The sequence below is a fragment of the Podarcis muralis genome, chromosome 5, assembly GCF_964188315.1.
Source record: "Podarcis muralis chromosome 5, rPodMur119.hap1.1, whole genome shotgun sequence".
Lineage (NCBI taxonomy): Eukaryota > Metazoa > Chordata > Lepidosauria > Squamata > Lacertidae > Podarcis > Podarcis muralis.
Genome location: NC_135659.1, coordinates 69,692,375 through 69,710,346, shown reverse-complemented (window position 1 = coordinate 69,710,346; position 17,972 = coordinate 69,692,375). Strand labels below are relative to the sequence as shown.

The 17,972-nt window shown below is 42.6% G+C and overlaps 1 protein-coding gene across 1 annotated transcript in view; it reads right to left on the bottom strand.

Moving 5' to 3' along the window:
• LGR6 (leucine rich repeat containing G protein-coupled receptor 6) overlaps window positions 1-17,972 on the bottom strand; it is a 145,527-nt gene that overhangs the window by 75,328 nt on the left and 52,227 nt on the right. The window contains exons 2-3 of the mRNA XM_028734668.2: window positions 8,341-8,412; window positions 4,876-4,947 (exon numbers count right to left, since the gene is read on the bottom strand). Of these exons, the coding sequence (XP_028590501.2) occupies window positions 4,876-4,947; window positions 8,341-8,412 (144 nt within the window). The remainder of the gene's footprint in view (window positions 1-4,875; window positions 4,948-8,340; window positions 8,413-17,972) is intronic.

Genomic DNA, 17,972 nt, shown 5'->3' with positions numbered 1-17,972 from the left:
GCTGACCTGCTACTGACCACCCACCTTGATAGCTGTTCAGGAAACCCTGGGACACTCTTTCTTGTGTGTAAGTGGTGCCATTTTCACTACATAAGCACCAACACTTACACCTGAACATGAAAACAGGGGGAAGCAAGTAGGACCTGCAACAAAACATTGCTATGTGGTGCACTCCCTGTTCTTGATTCCTGCAACTCCATTGCCTGCTGCATGCAGGCATGGCTCGTATTCATGTGCACATGATAGCAAGGTTTCCAGTGGGACTCTGGTGGGTGTGGGTGTGCGCACGCTTGTATGCACATTTGTATGTGTAATAGAGGCAGGGCAGGGCTCTGGGGCTGATCCACTTCTCCCTGGAGAATGTCTCTGTATGTTTATTTGCTCCCTTTGGTTTTAATGATTGAGCAAGATGAAAGGGAGAAAGGTATAGATCAAGGGCTGCTTGCCCGCCACTCCAGGGAGGGATTTAAAGAGACAGCATCGATTCATGTGTTTCCCCATGCCTTCTGGGGAAAGCCATTCATTTAATCATAGGAATGCTTTCCCACACAGCCCCACATCTGAAGCAGCCTCTCCCGCCTAATTGACTGACACTCCGTGAAGCCTATCTCAATGACTCCTTGCATGTAACAAAAACATTCTCACCCGAAGCTTGGAGTTGCTATTCTGCCTGAACTGCTCTTCTTCTCCGCACCCTCCCATAGAACAGCATGTTGTGCATATACAATTACAATTCTTGTGCAACACATTTTAACTAATCAGCTGGTGTTTGTTGTTTTCTTGCTAAGGTTTCCTCTCCTCCACCTCACTGATTCTCTATGCCTGAAAGCTCTCGCATGAAAAATTACTACAGAACCAGGTTCAAAAACCTGGGTTTGTTCACATGACCAAATTGGCATGTTGGAAATGTAGGGATGAAAGGATCTGTATGGTGAACTGCTGACATGACACTGTATAACCAGATTGAATTATGGGTATATAATGGGTTCTACATATTGAAGTAATACCTTACATACTGAAATCCCTTGTTGCTAAAAATGAAACTCAATGTGAAGGACCGCCAGGGATTGCCCCATTTTCCCCTAGGCTTCCCTCCTGTGTGGATGCAGGATCAGGGACCCCCATCATCTGTGCTTGCTGGTGAAGAATGACTGGGTGATAAACCAGGTAAGGAACAGCTGGGGAGAGGCTCGACAGTTGAACATGACATTTCAGAGTTCCTTATGACTAAGGAACAACAGAAGGGCTGGGGTAGAGAGGGCCTGCTCCCCTTTCTATTTGACCTGAAGTCCAGCAGAGAGAAGTTGCTAGGAAGGAACATGAGAGGTTGAAGTTTGAGGTCTCAGCCTCAGCCTCAGCCCAACTGGTGTCCCAACAAAGAACTGGGGGGAAGGGTATATGAAGCAACACTGGGTCCCTAATAAACAATGTGCGCAGGAAGAGAGGGACTGCGTACAGGAACACTGGGCCTTTGGAATACCCGCCAGTTACCTCAGTTGTGGTGCTGATGATGCCAAGGTCACAGGTTTAGTCCCCATACAGGCCAACCACATATTCCTGCATTACAGGGGGTTGGGTTAAATGATCCTCAGGGTCTATGATTCTATGATGTACCCCTGCTCATGGAATCCCAACACCCTGCAGAACTGAGTAGTGGTGCACCAGGTGATGGAAGGGCACACAAGCGCTCTGGGCAACCCCTGTATTAGATGTTTTGACATGCTGGAGCTGGGGTAGGTGGGGAGAGGGAGAGACAGGCAAAGCTTGTCCCACATGCTGCTTTCTGGATGTTTTAATTTGCATTCCTTGCCTGGGGCACCTTGAGCTGGATGAAAGTCGGAGCCTTCCCGCAACCCCTACTTGGTGGTTTTTCAAGCCTCGTTCCAACAAGCCGCTGGAGAGATTCACCTCTGTGTCCCATGGTCTCTCCTCAGCTTGTGCCCTCCCTCGTTATCCCACAGTTCCAAAAAAGGTGAAATAAGCCAAAGTTGGTTGTGTATGCTCTCATGGAAGCAGAGTGGCACTTTAGACTTCAAAGAATTGCAGCTACACCCACTTGCCTAGCAGTAAGATCACTCCTAGAGCAGCACCCACTGGGTCATTACAGGAAAAGCCTCTCACCAGGTTCTCAGCAGGAAACACTAAATCAAGCATGCACTCTGTGTGGATATAAGCATAGCATATCGCTGCAAACAGGACCAACCCTACCAAGAAGCAACATGAAGTAGTTTGCTTCAGGCAGCAGATTTCAGAAGGCATGCTGTTTTCCTGGCTTTCATCTCCCTCTCACTGGAGAAAAATGTTTCTGGGCATCATGTTACTTTTTGCTCGAAGTGCAAAAGCATCTAAGACCCCTAACCTGTCTACAACCTGGCAAAGAACTCAGATTCAACAGGGAAATGTTGGAACAGTTTTATGGAGTGGCTTGCCGCTCCTTGGATCTTATTGTTTTAGCTGTTTTAATTGTTTTAATTTTAATAGAATGTTTGCCATAGCATGGGCTGCACATGTGGGGGTATAAATTCAATTGCAAAAATAAAAATGGTTATAACATGGCAACATCCTTTACTCTGTGGATAACGGAAGAGCAACTTTTCTAGGTGGGATGTACATTGCAGCTTCTCCATAGTCCTCACCTCCCACCCCCTGCAAAAGAGAGAGAGAGAGAAATATTTGCTGGTCATTCCCACATTGGTTGGAATAGACTGAAGTGGTGGTGGTAGGCTGCTTCAGACTTCCCCTATTGTGTAGAATTCTAACCACACATGCGGAGGGGCTATGGGGCCAGATAACATGGATGCAATGGATGGTGAACTTATTGCATGAGTTACTTAATGGCCAAAATAAGGCTCATCCCTTGTTGAGCATAGGCAGGGAACTTCTGCCTCCTAGCTGGGCACTGTACCTGTGATAATCCCCGTGGAAGTCCAGCCACATGCACAACACAACCTGTGTTTATATCTCATGCTAGTTCTATGCAGCCATGTGGACTGGCAGAATAGAGCAAGGGGATATGCCTTTAGACTCTTGGAAGGAGAAGCACAGGAACAGTATGGACATGAAGATAGGGTCACCTGCATGTTTTCCTTGGCGATACACCCCCCATACTTCTCAGATGATAAATCCTTCATGTTGAAATGAAAGCTATAATGCTCAATCCTTTTGTTAATATGGATGCCCAAGTTGTGTTCCTGTCAAGTGGAGTGAAGCCTAAGAGGTAGGCTTCTACTTCATCACATCTCACAGGATTGCTTTGGATGTACCTGAGGATGCCCAAACACAGATTTCCGTGCCACTTGAGATGGCCACAGTTCCTCTGTGCACTATGCCTCCAGCCTCAGAAAAAGAACTCAAGCAATGCTTTCTCCTGATGCCAGCAGAGTTTTTGCTACTAGTATTATTACCTGCAGGAGGTGCTGTTTTAGTTTCAATGAGACCTGCATACTTCCAACATTCTTAGCTATTTCACTGGGAAGCGCTCCAATGTAAACTGATAAAAAGAGGCATTCAGAGCCCATGAGTTCCCTGAGCATAGTGTTGCCCTTGTTGAAACAGGGTGGGTTTGCTGTGGTTTTCTTGGTTTCTTTGATTCGGTGCCTAATGCAGACTGTGGATAAAGCAGCAACTCATCTCTAAACCCAGGGATTTAGGGCAGGATTCTTTAGAAGGCCTAGTAAACAGCACTGCACTCTCTAATCCCGGGAGCAGGTTACTACCTGCTTGGTTCATATAAACTTTGTCGGCTACAGCGATTTCACATTGTGGTTGAGTTCCAAACATGCCCTCAGGACTGAAATGTTTATTGCAGAAGAGAAGGGATTGTAAAATATCTCCTTGGAAAAAGGAAAGATGAAGAACTGAGAACCTAAATAAACACTCACCAGAACCGGATTGCTGTTGCAAAATCATTAACAAATGAAAATAAATAAAAAATACACCATAATATCGGTGTGTGTGTGTGTGCATTTAAGGCAATCACAGATGACCAGAGGAAAAGATATCCAATTCAGTTAGCCTGTCCTGCAGTGATTGCTATGAATGAAGTGTTAATGCAGGGCAAGTACCAGGGACAGAGCTATTTCTGAAAATGAGAGATCACAGAGGTGTAGCTATAAGTTCAATCCCTTTGCATTGATTCTGGACTAATAAAGACCATATAAAGCAATTGGCAATGTCTATTATAGGCTCCATACAAATGCCTACCAAGCCAAAATCACAGTTCTGGTTCTCTTGCCATTTTTTCCCATCCACATCCTACAAATGCAGTCAAGCATGAAAGTCAAAAGTTGAGATACTGTCCACTGTTATTTGGGGCTGAATAGAAGTCATTATCAAGAGCCACAAGGATTTCTTAGCACACTGTATAGAGAAATCCCTGCCCCTACAATTGATACATCACCACAGTGAAGAAACTAGATGAGGAAGGAGACTAGATGAAGTGTGACTAGAGACTAGATGAAGGAGACACGAATAACTTTAAACACTGTGTTGTCCTTGTATGAATTGCTGACAAATAAAAACAGAAGAAAAATAACTTGAAATATATTGATTCAAGAGCAAGCAAGTGTTGAAATTAAATACCCTAGAGACAATGGAATTCCAGTGGTGTATTAGGATTTGAGCAGTTATTTAGTATCCCTGAACATTTTGCAGCTGCTCGGATGGCAATCTCCCACAAGCATGATTTGGAAGAAATCAGATAGAACCCAGCTCCAAGGAACATTTGGTACATAGCATTTCTGGGATGATATTTATAATGGTCTCTAATACATGGGAATTCAAGTGAACCACATATTCACAGGGATGGACCCCATGACCTAAATGCCTGTTTGGAGAACAAGCATAAAGCAGTAAACTGAAGAAATTGTAACTTACAAAATCTTTAAATTGTAGAGGCCAGAAAATGCTTTCCCTGGAATCTTGGAGAGTTGATTTCCAGATAGGCGCCTGTAATAAACAAGAGAGACATGGTCAAGATAACAAGAGAACATATTTGAAAGTCTACTAGTGCCTTTTGTAAGGAAACCGGATTATGAGCTGGAGGGAAGTCTCTTGCTCCTGAGCTAGATACAGCTTTGTGAGCGGAACCAACAGTCATTTCAGGAAGAAGGTATTTCTAAAACTGCTGTGAACAATTCTATATGTTCCTCTCGTCACTATTCATACTAGCCACATGGAAGGCAGTATCAAGGGGCTACTCTTGGCTTTATAGCTAAGGTTTCATTGGCTGAGTTTGCACATAAACCCATATTGCTCTTCCCAGGGCATGTCAGTAAAGCCAAGGTTTGGCTTAGAATGTTGTCCAAAGCCAGGATTGTGGTTTCCTTAACCATAGTCCATAGCCAAGTTTTGCTCATATGGTTAAGGAGGAGAGACCTGAACCATGACTCTCTTATCAAACGACATGCTAAACCAAACCTTGGCTTAACTGCTGTCCCATGCTGAGTTGAGCCCTGAGAGAAGCAAAGGTGGAGTGAGCTCTTATCTGGGAGTTGACGTGTTTGTGCTGTCCCAATAAGCCATACTTTGGCTTACCATGACATGCAAAAAAAGATCATTGTGTTGTGGGGTATGTCTAAAGTAAGCCTGTTAGGAAAAGGTTAAGTGGAATTTGCTGCCAAGGAGTGTGGTGGAGTCTCCTTCTTTGGAGGTCTTTAAGCAGAGGCTTGACAACCATATGTCAGGAGTGCTCTGATGGTGTTTCCTGCTTGGCAGGGGGTTGGACTCGATGGCCCTTGTGGTCTCTTCCAACTCTATGATTCTATGATTCTAACATATTACAAAGCTGCCCATTGGCTGGGGCAACCCAGTCAGATGGGCGACATAAGAACAACAACTCATTTTAGTTTGAATGCCATAAAAATGTGTTCTTATGGGGTTATGATTTGAGATATTCATAGAAAAAATATTTCTTGAAGCCTGGGATAGCTGAAAAGAGTTTCCATGTTCAGAGGCAGTATAACAGATACTGAGGACAAACCAGAGGTGAGGGATGTTGCCTTTCCTCTCTTCTAGTAAGTTTCTCAGAGGCAACTCGCTGACTAATTTTGGAAATAGAATTTTGGCCTAGGTAGTCCTTTCAGTCTGATCTAACAAAGCTCTTCTTGTGTTTCTAAGAGTCTGCAGACTTTCTGGAGTCATCCAAATACAATGACATGGACATAATACCAGTCACTTTTCGTCCGTTTAAAGTATGATTGCTTTTGTGAATGCATTTATGCACATAAGTATACAAGTGCTGCATGTCTCTCTCCTTCCCTGGGATTTAAAGAAATGGCGCCCATAATTAGTCCTATAAAAGCATAAAGAGTACAGGGTCATCTCTTTAATATACAGGAGCAGGTTTCAACCTGCCTTCCTTATAGTACACCACCTTGCAGTCTCTGCTTACTGTCACTCCGGGACTCTTTAACTTTTGATATTGCTTCTTTGGATTGATTTCTGCTCCCCTGAAGGGGACAGTGTTTCTGATGGGAGATGAGACAAATGGTGGTCACGCAACACATTTTGTTTTATCCTCCTTTCTGCGCATTTTCTGTAAGCTGCTATTTCCTGGGGACTAGATTTCTAACCCTTAGAAACCTGAACACAGTTTGTGTAGTGTGCCAAAAGAGCACCCACGTAAGTGGGGTGTGTGTGTGTGTGTGTGTGTGTGCTTGAGACTGTCCCCTGCATTTTTATCTTTCTATATCCTAGTTAGTAACATGAGGTGAGGAGCGCTGCTCTGACGGTTACCTTTCTCCACACACAGACAGGAGTAGTTTTCCAGAGGCTCTTGTGCCTTGCACTGAAAAGGAAGGGATGAAGCACTGAACTCAGACTGGGAGGGACAGACAGGACTCCGGTAGACTGTGTGTGCGCGTACGCGCTCCTGTATTATCAAGTATATAGGGAAAGTTTAGTTTGTTGTGCTTGCCCTTTCGTGGGGCGAGGGGAGGGGAGCTTGAGGCGTGTGCCTAGTGTAATATGCTTTTACCACAAACCAACAGGGAGAGAGGAGCTGTGCCACTGAAGCTGTCAACACTGGTTTCAGTTCCCTATCATTAATCACTCAGACTATTTGGCCCTGTATATCCTGACACAATAGCATTCTGTGCACAGGGTGTCACCCCCACCCCACTCCCATTGCATTTCCAGTGTTTATTGTCAATCAGCAAAACCCATTCCTGCCCAGTTCCACTTAGTTTCTTTGCTGACTGCAACTTTCTCACACAAACATCCATCTGCCTGATTCTCCCTATCAGAGGGAAGACAAAGTTGTATGCCTTGGCTCAACAAAGTCACTTCCATTTTGATGACTGAAGTGGCAAGTGGATATGTTCTCAGCTTCCAGGTCTGTGTCGTGGTCTCTGCATTGTGCTCCTCCACGACTCTGCTTCATTAGGCATTTTACGCCCCCATCTTTCTGTGGACAGTTTCCCAAGAGGTACACACAACTGGTCTGCCATGTACACTGTGAAGTAACTTCAGGGGACATAGCCAGAAGCATTGGCCGGAATTCAACGCAGCGTTAAGTGGGAGATGCATGAGTGGAATGGACTCTTCTGGTGGGGATTTAGAACAGTTTTAGAGCAACAACTTAATTGAATCATGCCCACTTTTTGTAAGGCGGAAGTCAGTCTATGAATCCATTTCCGCATGGAAAAAAATAAAAGAAGTCGCTATCCTCTCATACCCCAGGTTTCATCCATCCCAGTATCTGTTCCTTTTGAGTAAAGAAAAGTGCCAGCCCAACAAAGTTCAGTAAAAACTGCTGGTTCTGTTTGTGTGGTTATTCTTCTTGTGACATTTCAGCCTGAGTATGACATTCTTTCTCTTAAGCACGCAACGTTTCAAATAATTTTTGAAGGGGAAATTCGGAATAAATGTAAAAATCAAATATGGACCCGTATTTTGATGATGATGTAGTCATGTGGACACTGGTAATCGCTCATGGACATGAGCAGTACTGGTTCCATCTGGAAGCACTCCTTGAATTTATTTTTAAATTATAGTTGTTTGCAGGCTGTGTGCTCCCAATCCTCAGGGCACATATCAACCTTGATTGTTAAAATGACTGTCACCCTTTCATTGCATCTACCTCTTCCCTTCTATTTTGTTGGACGCAATACAGCACTACTGGTTTGGATCAGCTAACCTAAAATGTAGATCTACGGGGTGGGGTGGGAGCCAGATAAGATCTAAATAAACCAAACATTTGGAAGCAGTATAAACAAATTATTTAAATGCTGCACACATGACTTTGTCGCATATCACCTGTTTCTGCCATACGTATCACTTTGCCTCAGAATTGGGAAGGGAATGCTAAACCAAAAGGCCATATAACCTCATTATGCTTACAGTTCTTCTAGAAAGCGCAGGTGGTGGAAGTCCCCAGGCAGCAGCTCACTGATGTTGTTCATGCTCAAATCACTGAGAAACAAAAACAAAGAAAAGGGGGGGAAATCAGAGTTTGGATCATTTGCAATACCCAAGTAAAATATAAACTTATAGGACATAGTCCAGCCTGCAAAAAAACCTATCGCTCGTGTAGGCTCTGCTCAGATCTCCATTCATTGTTAGACAGAACCATGTTTTCACTCTGTGCAAAGTGCTAATAAAGGGACGCGGGTGGCGCTGTGGGTAAAACCACAGTGCCTAGGACTTGCCGATCGTATGGTCGGCGGTTTGAATCCCCGCGGCGGGGTGCGCTCCCGTCGTTCGGTCCCAGCGCCTGCCAACCTAGCAGTTCGAAAGCACCCCCGGGTGCAAGTAGATAAATAGGGACCGCTTACTGGCAGGAAGGTAAACGGTGTTCCGTGTGCTGCGCTGGCTCGCCAGATGCAGCTTGTCACGCTGGCCACGTGACCCGGAAGTGTCTGCGGACAGCGCTGGCTCCCAGCCTATAGAGTGAGATGAGCACACAACCCTAGAGTCTGGCAAGACTGGCCCGTATGGGCAGGGGTACCTTTACCTTTTAAAGTGCTAATGGATTGTTCAATTGTGCATATTGTAAATGGGAGGGGGAAATGCTGTCTGGATGGCAATTTCAGCAGCAGGAAGTTTTGTGTGGCTGAATAGTTCAGTAAGGCTAATGTTGCATAAGCCACACAATAGGTGTATTGCTTTGTTATGCAGTTTTGCCCTCAACTCATACCACGTAGCAGGTTCATCCCCAAAGTTTGCAAATAATGTTCCCAAATGGAATTCACATGGGCTTGAAAGCCTTTTCCTTCAATGTGGTACAACTGAGATAGATATAGTTTGAGCAAATTTAAACAGGTTGTTTTTCATCACTGAAACAAGCCCACAGTGAGGTAACAAGCAAATCCAGGTAGGGAATGTAGCTCTTCTGTGGATTGGCTGGGGTTACCGGCATGGTTTTTCTGTTGTTTAGCTTGTCTAGGTGTTTTAAGTTCCACATCCACGTCATCTGCCAGTTTCTTGCAATTCTCTATTATTGTTCTAAAGGGTTTCTTGCTACTTTCCCTGTGTTGTTACATTATTCCCAGCAAATCTTGTATATGTGCCTTCATTTCCACTACATCTAACAGATTGCATAGCTTAGGTGACGGGCTATAGTGTCAAAGAAGATTTGCTTATGATCACAAGACAATAAAACTGATGTCAAGTGATGTGCTAGACACTTGTTCTATGACAGGAAGATCTACTGTTCCAATTTTAAAAAGCTATTTCAGTAATGTTGAAACAAATAAATATACAAAGTTTATCCACACTTACCTTTCCTCCACGCTTTCCAGGAGCAGTCTGCGCTTTAAAGCTCCCTGTCTAATCACTTTTTGTTTCTTGCTTTGGAGCCTTCTTCATGAAAACCTGCTCTTTACCACTGAATCGGAGCAAATGACAATCCACAGAAAACCCAAATTGCTGTTTGTTGTGCTTCAGCTTTAAAGAGCAGATTTTCATGGAGAAAGCTCTAGGGCGGGGGGGGGGGGGGACACGCTTGTACATGGAGTTTTAAAGTGCAGACTTGTGCCTGGAAAGGTAAGTATGGATAAGCCCTAACTCTTCTTCTGTATTGATCACTCCACATCCCATTGGCACCAGAGGTGTGGAGGTGGAGAAAAAAACAAGCACACATCAGCTGGACTGAGTTAAACAAAACTCACTTTATGGCTCAAATCTCAGCAAGTGCTCAGACTTAGCCTTTAATGGCATTTCACAATATTTGGGAATCTTTTATATGTCTTCCTGCTGTTTTATAGATGTTTCATTTCAGCTTTTATATGATGGCCTTAATTTCCTTATCTGCTGCTTTTATGATCTTGAATAATGTTACTGGGCAGCTGTTTTGTTTTTTGTCATATTTTAGCTTTATTGTAAGCCAACATGGGGTCTTTGGCAAGAAGATGAGATATAAATACCGCAAATCAAACAAACAAGCAAGAAATATATTATCTGCATCATCTTCCTCATAAAATATAATTTAGCCATTGCCCATCACTATTGCTGAAAACCATTTCTTCAAGTTTCCCATACATAGATACCTTCTTGTCCATGAACTGTGCATGGAGTTTTAATTTACTTTAAAAAAAGGGAAAAAAAACTGGAGCACAGTGCTTTTCTGCAAGCATACCTGGTTAAAAAATATATCTGATGCTGCATGCAGAAGTGGGGGTGATGAGAAACTTAAAACAAATTTCAGATATATTGTAGTCGTCATATCTAAGGATTATGGTGCAGCCAGGCATGTAGTTTTGTCTGCTATCAGACGAAAACTGTCAGATGAAAATTCACTGAGAATAATTGTATTTTAAAAGGAAACAATTTTCCAACACTGAAGAAGATGGGGATAGAATAATGGCTGAAGAAGTTTGGTCCACATTGATCTTGTCAAAAGCTTATGCCTCTTTTTACTTATTAATAGTTTTTTAAAAATACTAGCAGCAGCAGCAGCAACAACAACAACAACAATAACTGATACCTCTTTAATGAGGCAACTACTGTTGTAAACAAACAGTGGAAGAACATAAGGTGTGGAGGGCTGAACCACCACCTCATGTGAGCATCAGCAGTAAAGGTAAAGGGACCCCTGACCATTAAGTCCAGTCGCAGATGACTCTGGGGTTGCAGTGCTCATCTCACTTTACTGGCCGAGGGAGCCGGCGTTTGACCGCAGACAGCTTCCGGGTGATGTGGCCAGCATGACTAAGCTACTTCTGGCGAACCAGAGCAGCGCACGGAAACGCCGTTTACCTTCCCGCCAGAGCGGTACCTATTTATCTACTTGCACTTGATGTGCTTTTGAACTGCTAGGTGGGCAGGAGCAGGGACCAAGCAACAGGAGCGCACCCTGTTGTGGGGAATCGAACCACCGACCTTCTGATCAGCAAGCCCTAGGCTCTGTGGTTTAGACAACATTTGGCGACCATACTGAACTTGGAGAGTCCCACGCCTATCAGTTTGGAAGTGAAATAGGGCCACTGAAAAATAAGATAGTGGTTTCTTCATTACAGGTGCCCCCCCAATGCTTTTGTGCCCACATCAAGCTCCTCACCGCATCAACTTCCCCACTGCCTCTCCCTCTGTTACTGGCAGCCACCTCTGCATTGGAAAGCCAGGTAAACAGCACCAACCAACACTGCTCTGACCCACCAGCCGCTACGGATTACTTTGTCAATTAAAAGATTACTTTTAAAAAACTGAAAACAGCATTCCAATATGGACTTATGTTCAGTGACTTCCAAGACTGACTGAATTTGAGCCATGAAATGTTAAGATATCCCTTGAAAAAAAGAAGAAATGAAGATGGTGGGTGAAACTGGCCTTCTTGAGCCACTAATGTCTTTAGTTTACATTAACTCTCATCCTCATGTTGTGCATAGAGACTTCAAGAGAGAGGAAAGGATAAAAGATGTCTCTTTTCCTTCACCCTCTCCACCCCCCAGGGCCCCCAAACAACAGTTCAAGGCTCCTGTTCTTTGCTTATTTGTTTTGCTTGTTTGTTTTGTATATTTCTTTCAGTTAAACACTGTCCAGGGTGGTTCACAATTAAATAAATAAATAAATAAATAAATAAGGGAAGTGAGAGAGGATTTGTGAGGGATACACACCAGGGACACACTCAAAATGCAACATTTTGTTAAATTAGTACTTTTTAAAGTGTAAGAGTAGTATTAAAATACCAACAGAGGCCACAAAATACCAACAGAGTCCAGCTCATCTAAGAGCTACATTATAGAGGTCATAGCATATAAAGTATATAGGAAACAACATAAACATTTCATAAATGATGTTATATTACATGTTAGGGGCAGATTAAACAATGCAGCATTTTCATGTATATCCCTATTTCTATTTACGCTACAAACAAACTGGTTTAATAGTTTAACTGATCTAGTTTGGGCATATGTAAAGTAAACATTTCAGCCAACTTAATAGTTGGGGAAGCCTGGGAACTGCATTTTAAGCGTCAAGGCAAGGATCTGTACAAGATAATTTTCAGTATCCTCAGTAAAATGCAACAGGAAGCCATGACAGTAAAACCTATATTGATTTTATATCAGTTCTGCCCTAAGTCACACTATGGCCTAAACACTTCTTGATAATTGGAGGACAAGATATATTATTCACACACAATTCTAAATGGAAAACAAGTTTTTGCAGTTTTTAAAATATTGCCTCTGTGGCATCCCAGTATAAAGAATGAATGCTTTCAGTCAGCCTTACTCACTGTACTACTACCCTGCTAAAATGTCAACATTCTGGATGAAAGCCCCAAACAGTTTTTGCAGTCCTATGTAATGTTGGGCCTTGCTAAATTTAGAGACCTTAACTCACTTTCCTTACATTTCAGAAGCTTGCAAGAGAGCTTCTTATTCCTGTTAGCCCTAGGAATTCCCAACCTGAATACACTGGAAAATTAAGACAAAGTTCCTGGAAACTGAACCACATGTGATTCAGAGTCAGGCTTCATAACTCACCTGTCCCTCAAGGGGCTCCTTAATTCAAGCGCTTTGATGTCCCTCGCCTCTCATAAACAAACCTTTTTACCTCTGCTTTTAGTTAGCATCATTATTTTTTTTCTTTTTTTGCCTAAAAGGCAAAAAGAAGTTACACCCCCCTCACATTAGTTTGCAAAGTCCACTGACAGTTTTCTGCCTCAGCTGTTAAATCTAAGGACACCAGGAGCCTCAGGCTTACAAGCTTCTGAAGTCCACTTGCCACATCAGAGGCCAACATTTTATGTATACTTCTTGCCAAGCACCACACATACAGCTAAGCATGAGAAATGTAAAATACTAAGCAACACAATAAAACCATTTTCACACAAAACACTTAAAAAGCACCTTTGAACCGCTCCCCAAGTCGAGCGAAAGCTATTAATATGACACAGAAAAAGAGAACAAAAATTATAGGTCGATGTATATTCTCCCCAACTTAATTATGTTACAGGTCTATTTCATACCCTCCAACATTCCTCCGATGAAAATAGGGACGTCCCATTCCACAATGATAATTATACTATTTATATCTTACTGGTTTGTCCCAGTATTCTGGGCAGCTTCTAACATATATGAAAACATAATAAAACATTAAACATTAAAAAAACCCCTTGCGTATACAGGATTGCCTTCAGATGGTTCAGCGATTGGATAACTCCACACCGTCCAACATTTCTCCAGTGAAAATAGGAACATTCTAAGGAAAAGCAGGACATTCTGGGATCCAGTTAGAAACTGGGACAGCTCTAAATCAAGGACGTCCCTGGAAAATAGGGACATTTGGAAGGTCTGCTATTTATGAATCACATACAATAGTATTTTATTACAGCATGAGTTAAAAGAGGAGACCTCTGTCCTGTCCCTATAGCAAGGAAGCAAGGGCCAGTTTGGTCTTTCAAATTTCAGTGGTGCCCTCTGTGATGAGAAAATTCAGTGCCCCCTTGCCTTCTCCGCTCATGGCTGCTTCATTTCTGCTGGGTTTCCTCTTATCTTCTCCCCACCCACCACCCTGCTCTGCCTTCTCCTCTCAACACAGGCGGTGTGCCACTAAAACACATCACATTGGGTTTGGTCCTCAATCCAATAGCTGAGAGGTGGCCTGCCAACTGTTTGTTTCATTCAGCTTTCATGCCTGAAATCTTCAGAGCCCTTGGCCCTTGGAGAATTGTCTACTTCATTCTGGTCAGCTGTGGCTTTCATCAAACATTCAGGACTGAGTATATTTTTATAAAGGGACAGGTGGGGGGAGGAATGAGGGAGCTGTTCTTTAAGAAGTAAGTATACAGTGTGCAGAGTTCCTGGCATAGGAAGGAATGCACCTGAGCAGGTGTGGATCATACACTTGGCTAATCCTTTAAGCCCAGTGAACCTACTGTAAGATGCATCTCATGAGCACCCTGAGACCAATAGCTGGAAACCACAGGAGGTGAGAGTGCTCTTGTGTTCAAATCCTGTTTGCGGGGTTCCCACTGGCATCTGCTTGGCCAGTGTGAGAACTCAATGCTGGATTAGATTGGGCCATTGGCCTGATCCAGCAGGCTCTTCTTAAGTTCTTACAATAGGGTCAGACCTCCAAAGAAGACAGCAGTTCCTTCTGCCGTTTCCTCCACTGCTCTTCAATGTTCATATTTCACTCTCATCTCCTTACTCTCTTATGCCAGCTGCAAAGATTCTGTTGCAAACTAAACACCTGTTGACACCTGCCTTGACTGCTTTTGTACTCCTTTCTATTGAAAACTGCTTTACACAGGTTATTGGTCTTAAAACAATGCAAATAAGTATATATATATACTTCTGAATACACCACAACAAAAGGAATTTCTTTTAAAAAGTAAGTTCATCTTGCACTATGTAATGACAGTGTACCTGTGGCTCTTTAGATGCTGGGCTACACTTCATACAGATGACTATTGCCTGGGCTGGCTGGGGCTGATGGGAGTTGGAGTCCAACAACATTTGGAGGGGCACAAATTATCCATCCTTGCCACAGAGCCAGTCAGAATCTAAAAATATTTGCTATTAGGAAATCTCCAAAATGCTGACCAGAGTGCTTGTAGACTGTCACAACACCAGCATTTTATCATTTTAACAAGCAAACATCAAAGGTTTTATGAGACACCACTGAGTACAGAATACATTTTCTGACCTAGACCGTAGGCCAATAGATTATGAGATTACCAATTTAAGGGTCACCCTCCACTGTGACTGTTCAATGTTTTACCCTGAAATCTCAACCCACTTAGCTCTCAAATAGTCCATGTCAGGCCATCTTTGGCGGATTGCACAAGATTTCAGTTTGCCTTGAGAGAAAAAGAAAAACCTTTTTAAAAAGAGAGGTTTTCTTTGGAGGTTCAAAGGCACCTCTTTGCTCTGGCCTAACCTCTTGAAATGGGACGCGGGTGGCGCTGTGGGTTAAACCACAGAGCCTAGGACTTGCCGATCAGAAGGTTGGTGGTTCGAATCCCCGTGATCGGGTGAGCTCCCGTTGCTCGGTCCCTGCTCCTGCCAAGCTAGCAGTTCGAAAGCACCTCAAAGTGCAAGTAGATAAATAGGTACCGCTCCGGTGGGAAGGTAAATGACATTTCTGTGCACTGTTCTGGTTTGCCAGAAGTGGCTTAGTCATGCTGGCCACATGACCTGGAAGCTGTACGCCGGCTCCCTCGGCCAATAAAGTGAGATGAGCGCCGCAACCCCAGAGCCGGTCACGACTGGACCTAATGGTCAGGGGTCCCTTTACCTTTACATTAACCTCTTGAAAAAGCGTAAACATATCTGGTCAAATTAAGCATTAGCTGTTTCTACGACCACAGAGACATGCTGCAAATTCAACAAAGACCTCTTAGTTGGACCTAAATGAAATGAAGTTAAAATTCCACAATCAGCCCACCAGCTTTCAGCTGACACATATAGGCTAGAGTTTTCCATAAGGTTAAATCTGGATATGTCTATGGATTGAAGTGATGCTGAATTTGCAGTAGCTAACAGGGGCACTTAATGCTTATGTCACATTCCTGTTTTGTGGTGGGGGTTCCATAGCATACTGGCAAATTCAGGTTGGGCAATTAAAGTGGATTTGGAGCCCTAGTGCAATAAACCTGCTTTCCCACCCACCCCAAAATTCACTTCTCCCTTAAGGAAAATGCATTGAAAAGTGCTTGATGCAACAAATCAAAATGAAGGCTCAATAAATAGCCAATGTCACATAACTTCCACGCAAGCTGTGCAAACAAATCAAGCTGAATGCTTAATAAAAGAGCTGCCATTGACCAAATCAGAATCCACTACATTATAAAGAAACTTTGTTTCTTCGTAAATATATTATCTTGCCATCTACCTTCACTGGTTCTGTGAGCTTCTGTGAGCTATCTGCGAGCTTCAATATGCATACTATGTCCTAGATTTTAGTTATCCATTATCTCATGGACAGTGTTCATATTTTTTCATGAGAAATAATTATTCTGGCAGTGGTCAAGAGATGTTGTATTAATTCAGCAGAATCCGTGACCAGGGAGAAGAGTCAGTGGAAGAAGAGTGGGAAAAATTTAAAGTTTATTTACAGAAATATTGTAAAATTAATGAATGTTAGAAGGATGCTGGAATGAAGTTATATGGCTCTAGCAGAAATATTATAAAGAATTAAGTAAAAATAGATTGTTAATGGGTCAAAGTGGAAATTTAAGGTTAGAGTGTGATAAGATAAATTATAGAACAAAAATTAAGAAAGATGGAAAGGATTTGCTGAAATAATTAATTGAACAAGAATACAAAAAAGGGAGGTGTGAGGAGGTCGATGATATAAGTAAATGAAAGGTAGAGATATAGAGATACTGGATGTGTTTTTAAATGTTTTTGTTTCTCTTGTTGTTTTGCTGTGTTGTTTTTTGTTTTTTCCTTTTATTTTTGATGTATTGTGAATTTTTTATTTTTTTGTTTTTCTTTCTTTATTCTGTAACTATTAAACCCTTAATAAATATCTTTTTTAAAAAAGAAAGAGATGTTGTATTAATTCCCTGTCCTGCATAAGTAAAGTTTCTTTAACATATCCAGATAGTAAAATTGTAAGATTCACGGGTGAATCATAGCCTGCTATCACTTCACTTTCCATTGCTTTATCTTCCTCAAATTTTAGAATTTATTTTAGGACACATCCAGAATATATGGCATATCCCAGCTCTTGCAGCTTCATACCTCCAACAAGTTTCCCTTGCTGTTCTGCATACTTAAGATGTTGAGGTGTTAGGTACCAATGGAACATTATGACACCATTTCGCTCAGTATGGTCTACAATCACCATTGATCTTCAAAAGATAGGTTGGATCAGCTGCTGGGTCACAGCCTAATTTAATGTGAGACACAACAGAAGCACTACTACAATACAAATATATAAGAAAGAAAGAAAGAAAGAAAGAAAGAAAGAAAGAAAGAAAGAAGTTCCTAAATGCATGTTTGGGTTAAAGGTGAGTCCTGGATCTGAAAAGGTTTAAGACTACCAGTCTACATTGACAGGCAGCAGCTGTCCAGGTTTTATTTAATACATATATATCCTCACTTTCCTCCAAGAAGCTGAAGACAGTTAATTATTAATATTAATATTAAATATTAATATTAATATTAATATTATCCGACCTTCACCAGCAGGTCCCAGGGCAGGTTACAACAATTTAAAGTTCAGTATTGAAAACAGTTGAAGCAAATCACAACCATAGGGATAAGGTAGCTCCTAAAAACACATCTCAGGTGTCAAAGGCCGGGGTAAAGAGGTGCATCTTCCACATTTGCTGAAAACTAGACAGTGAAGATGCCAGGTGCGCCTCTCTGGGAGGGAATTCCACAACTTGGGGGCTGCCACAGACACAGCCTCTCCCCCTTCCTAATTTATCTTCCCAAGAACACTGTGAGATAGGTTAGGCTGAGAAATACTGACTGGACCAAGGTTACCCAGTAGGCTTCATGCCTGAGCAGGAATTTGAACCCGGGTACCCCAGGTCCTAGGCCAACACTCTAACCACTACACCACAACTCTCCCAG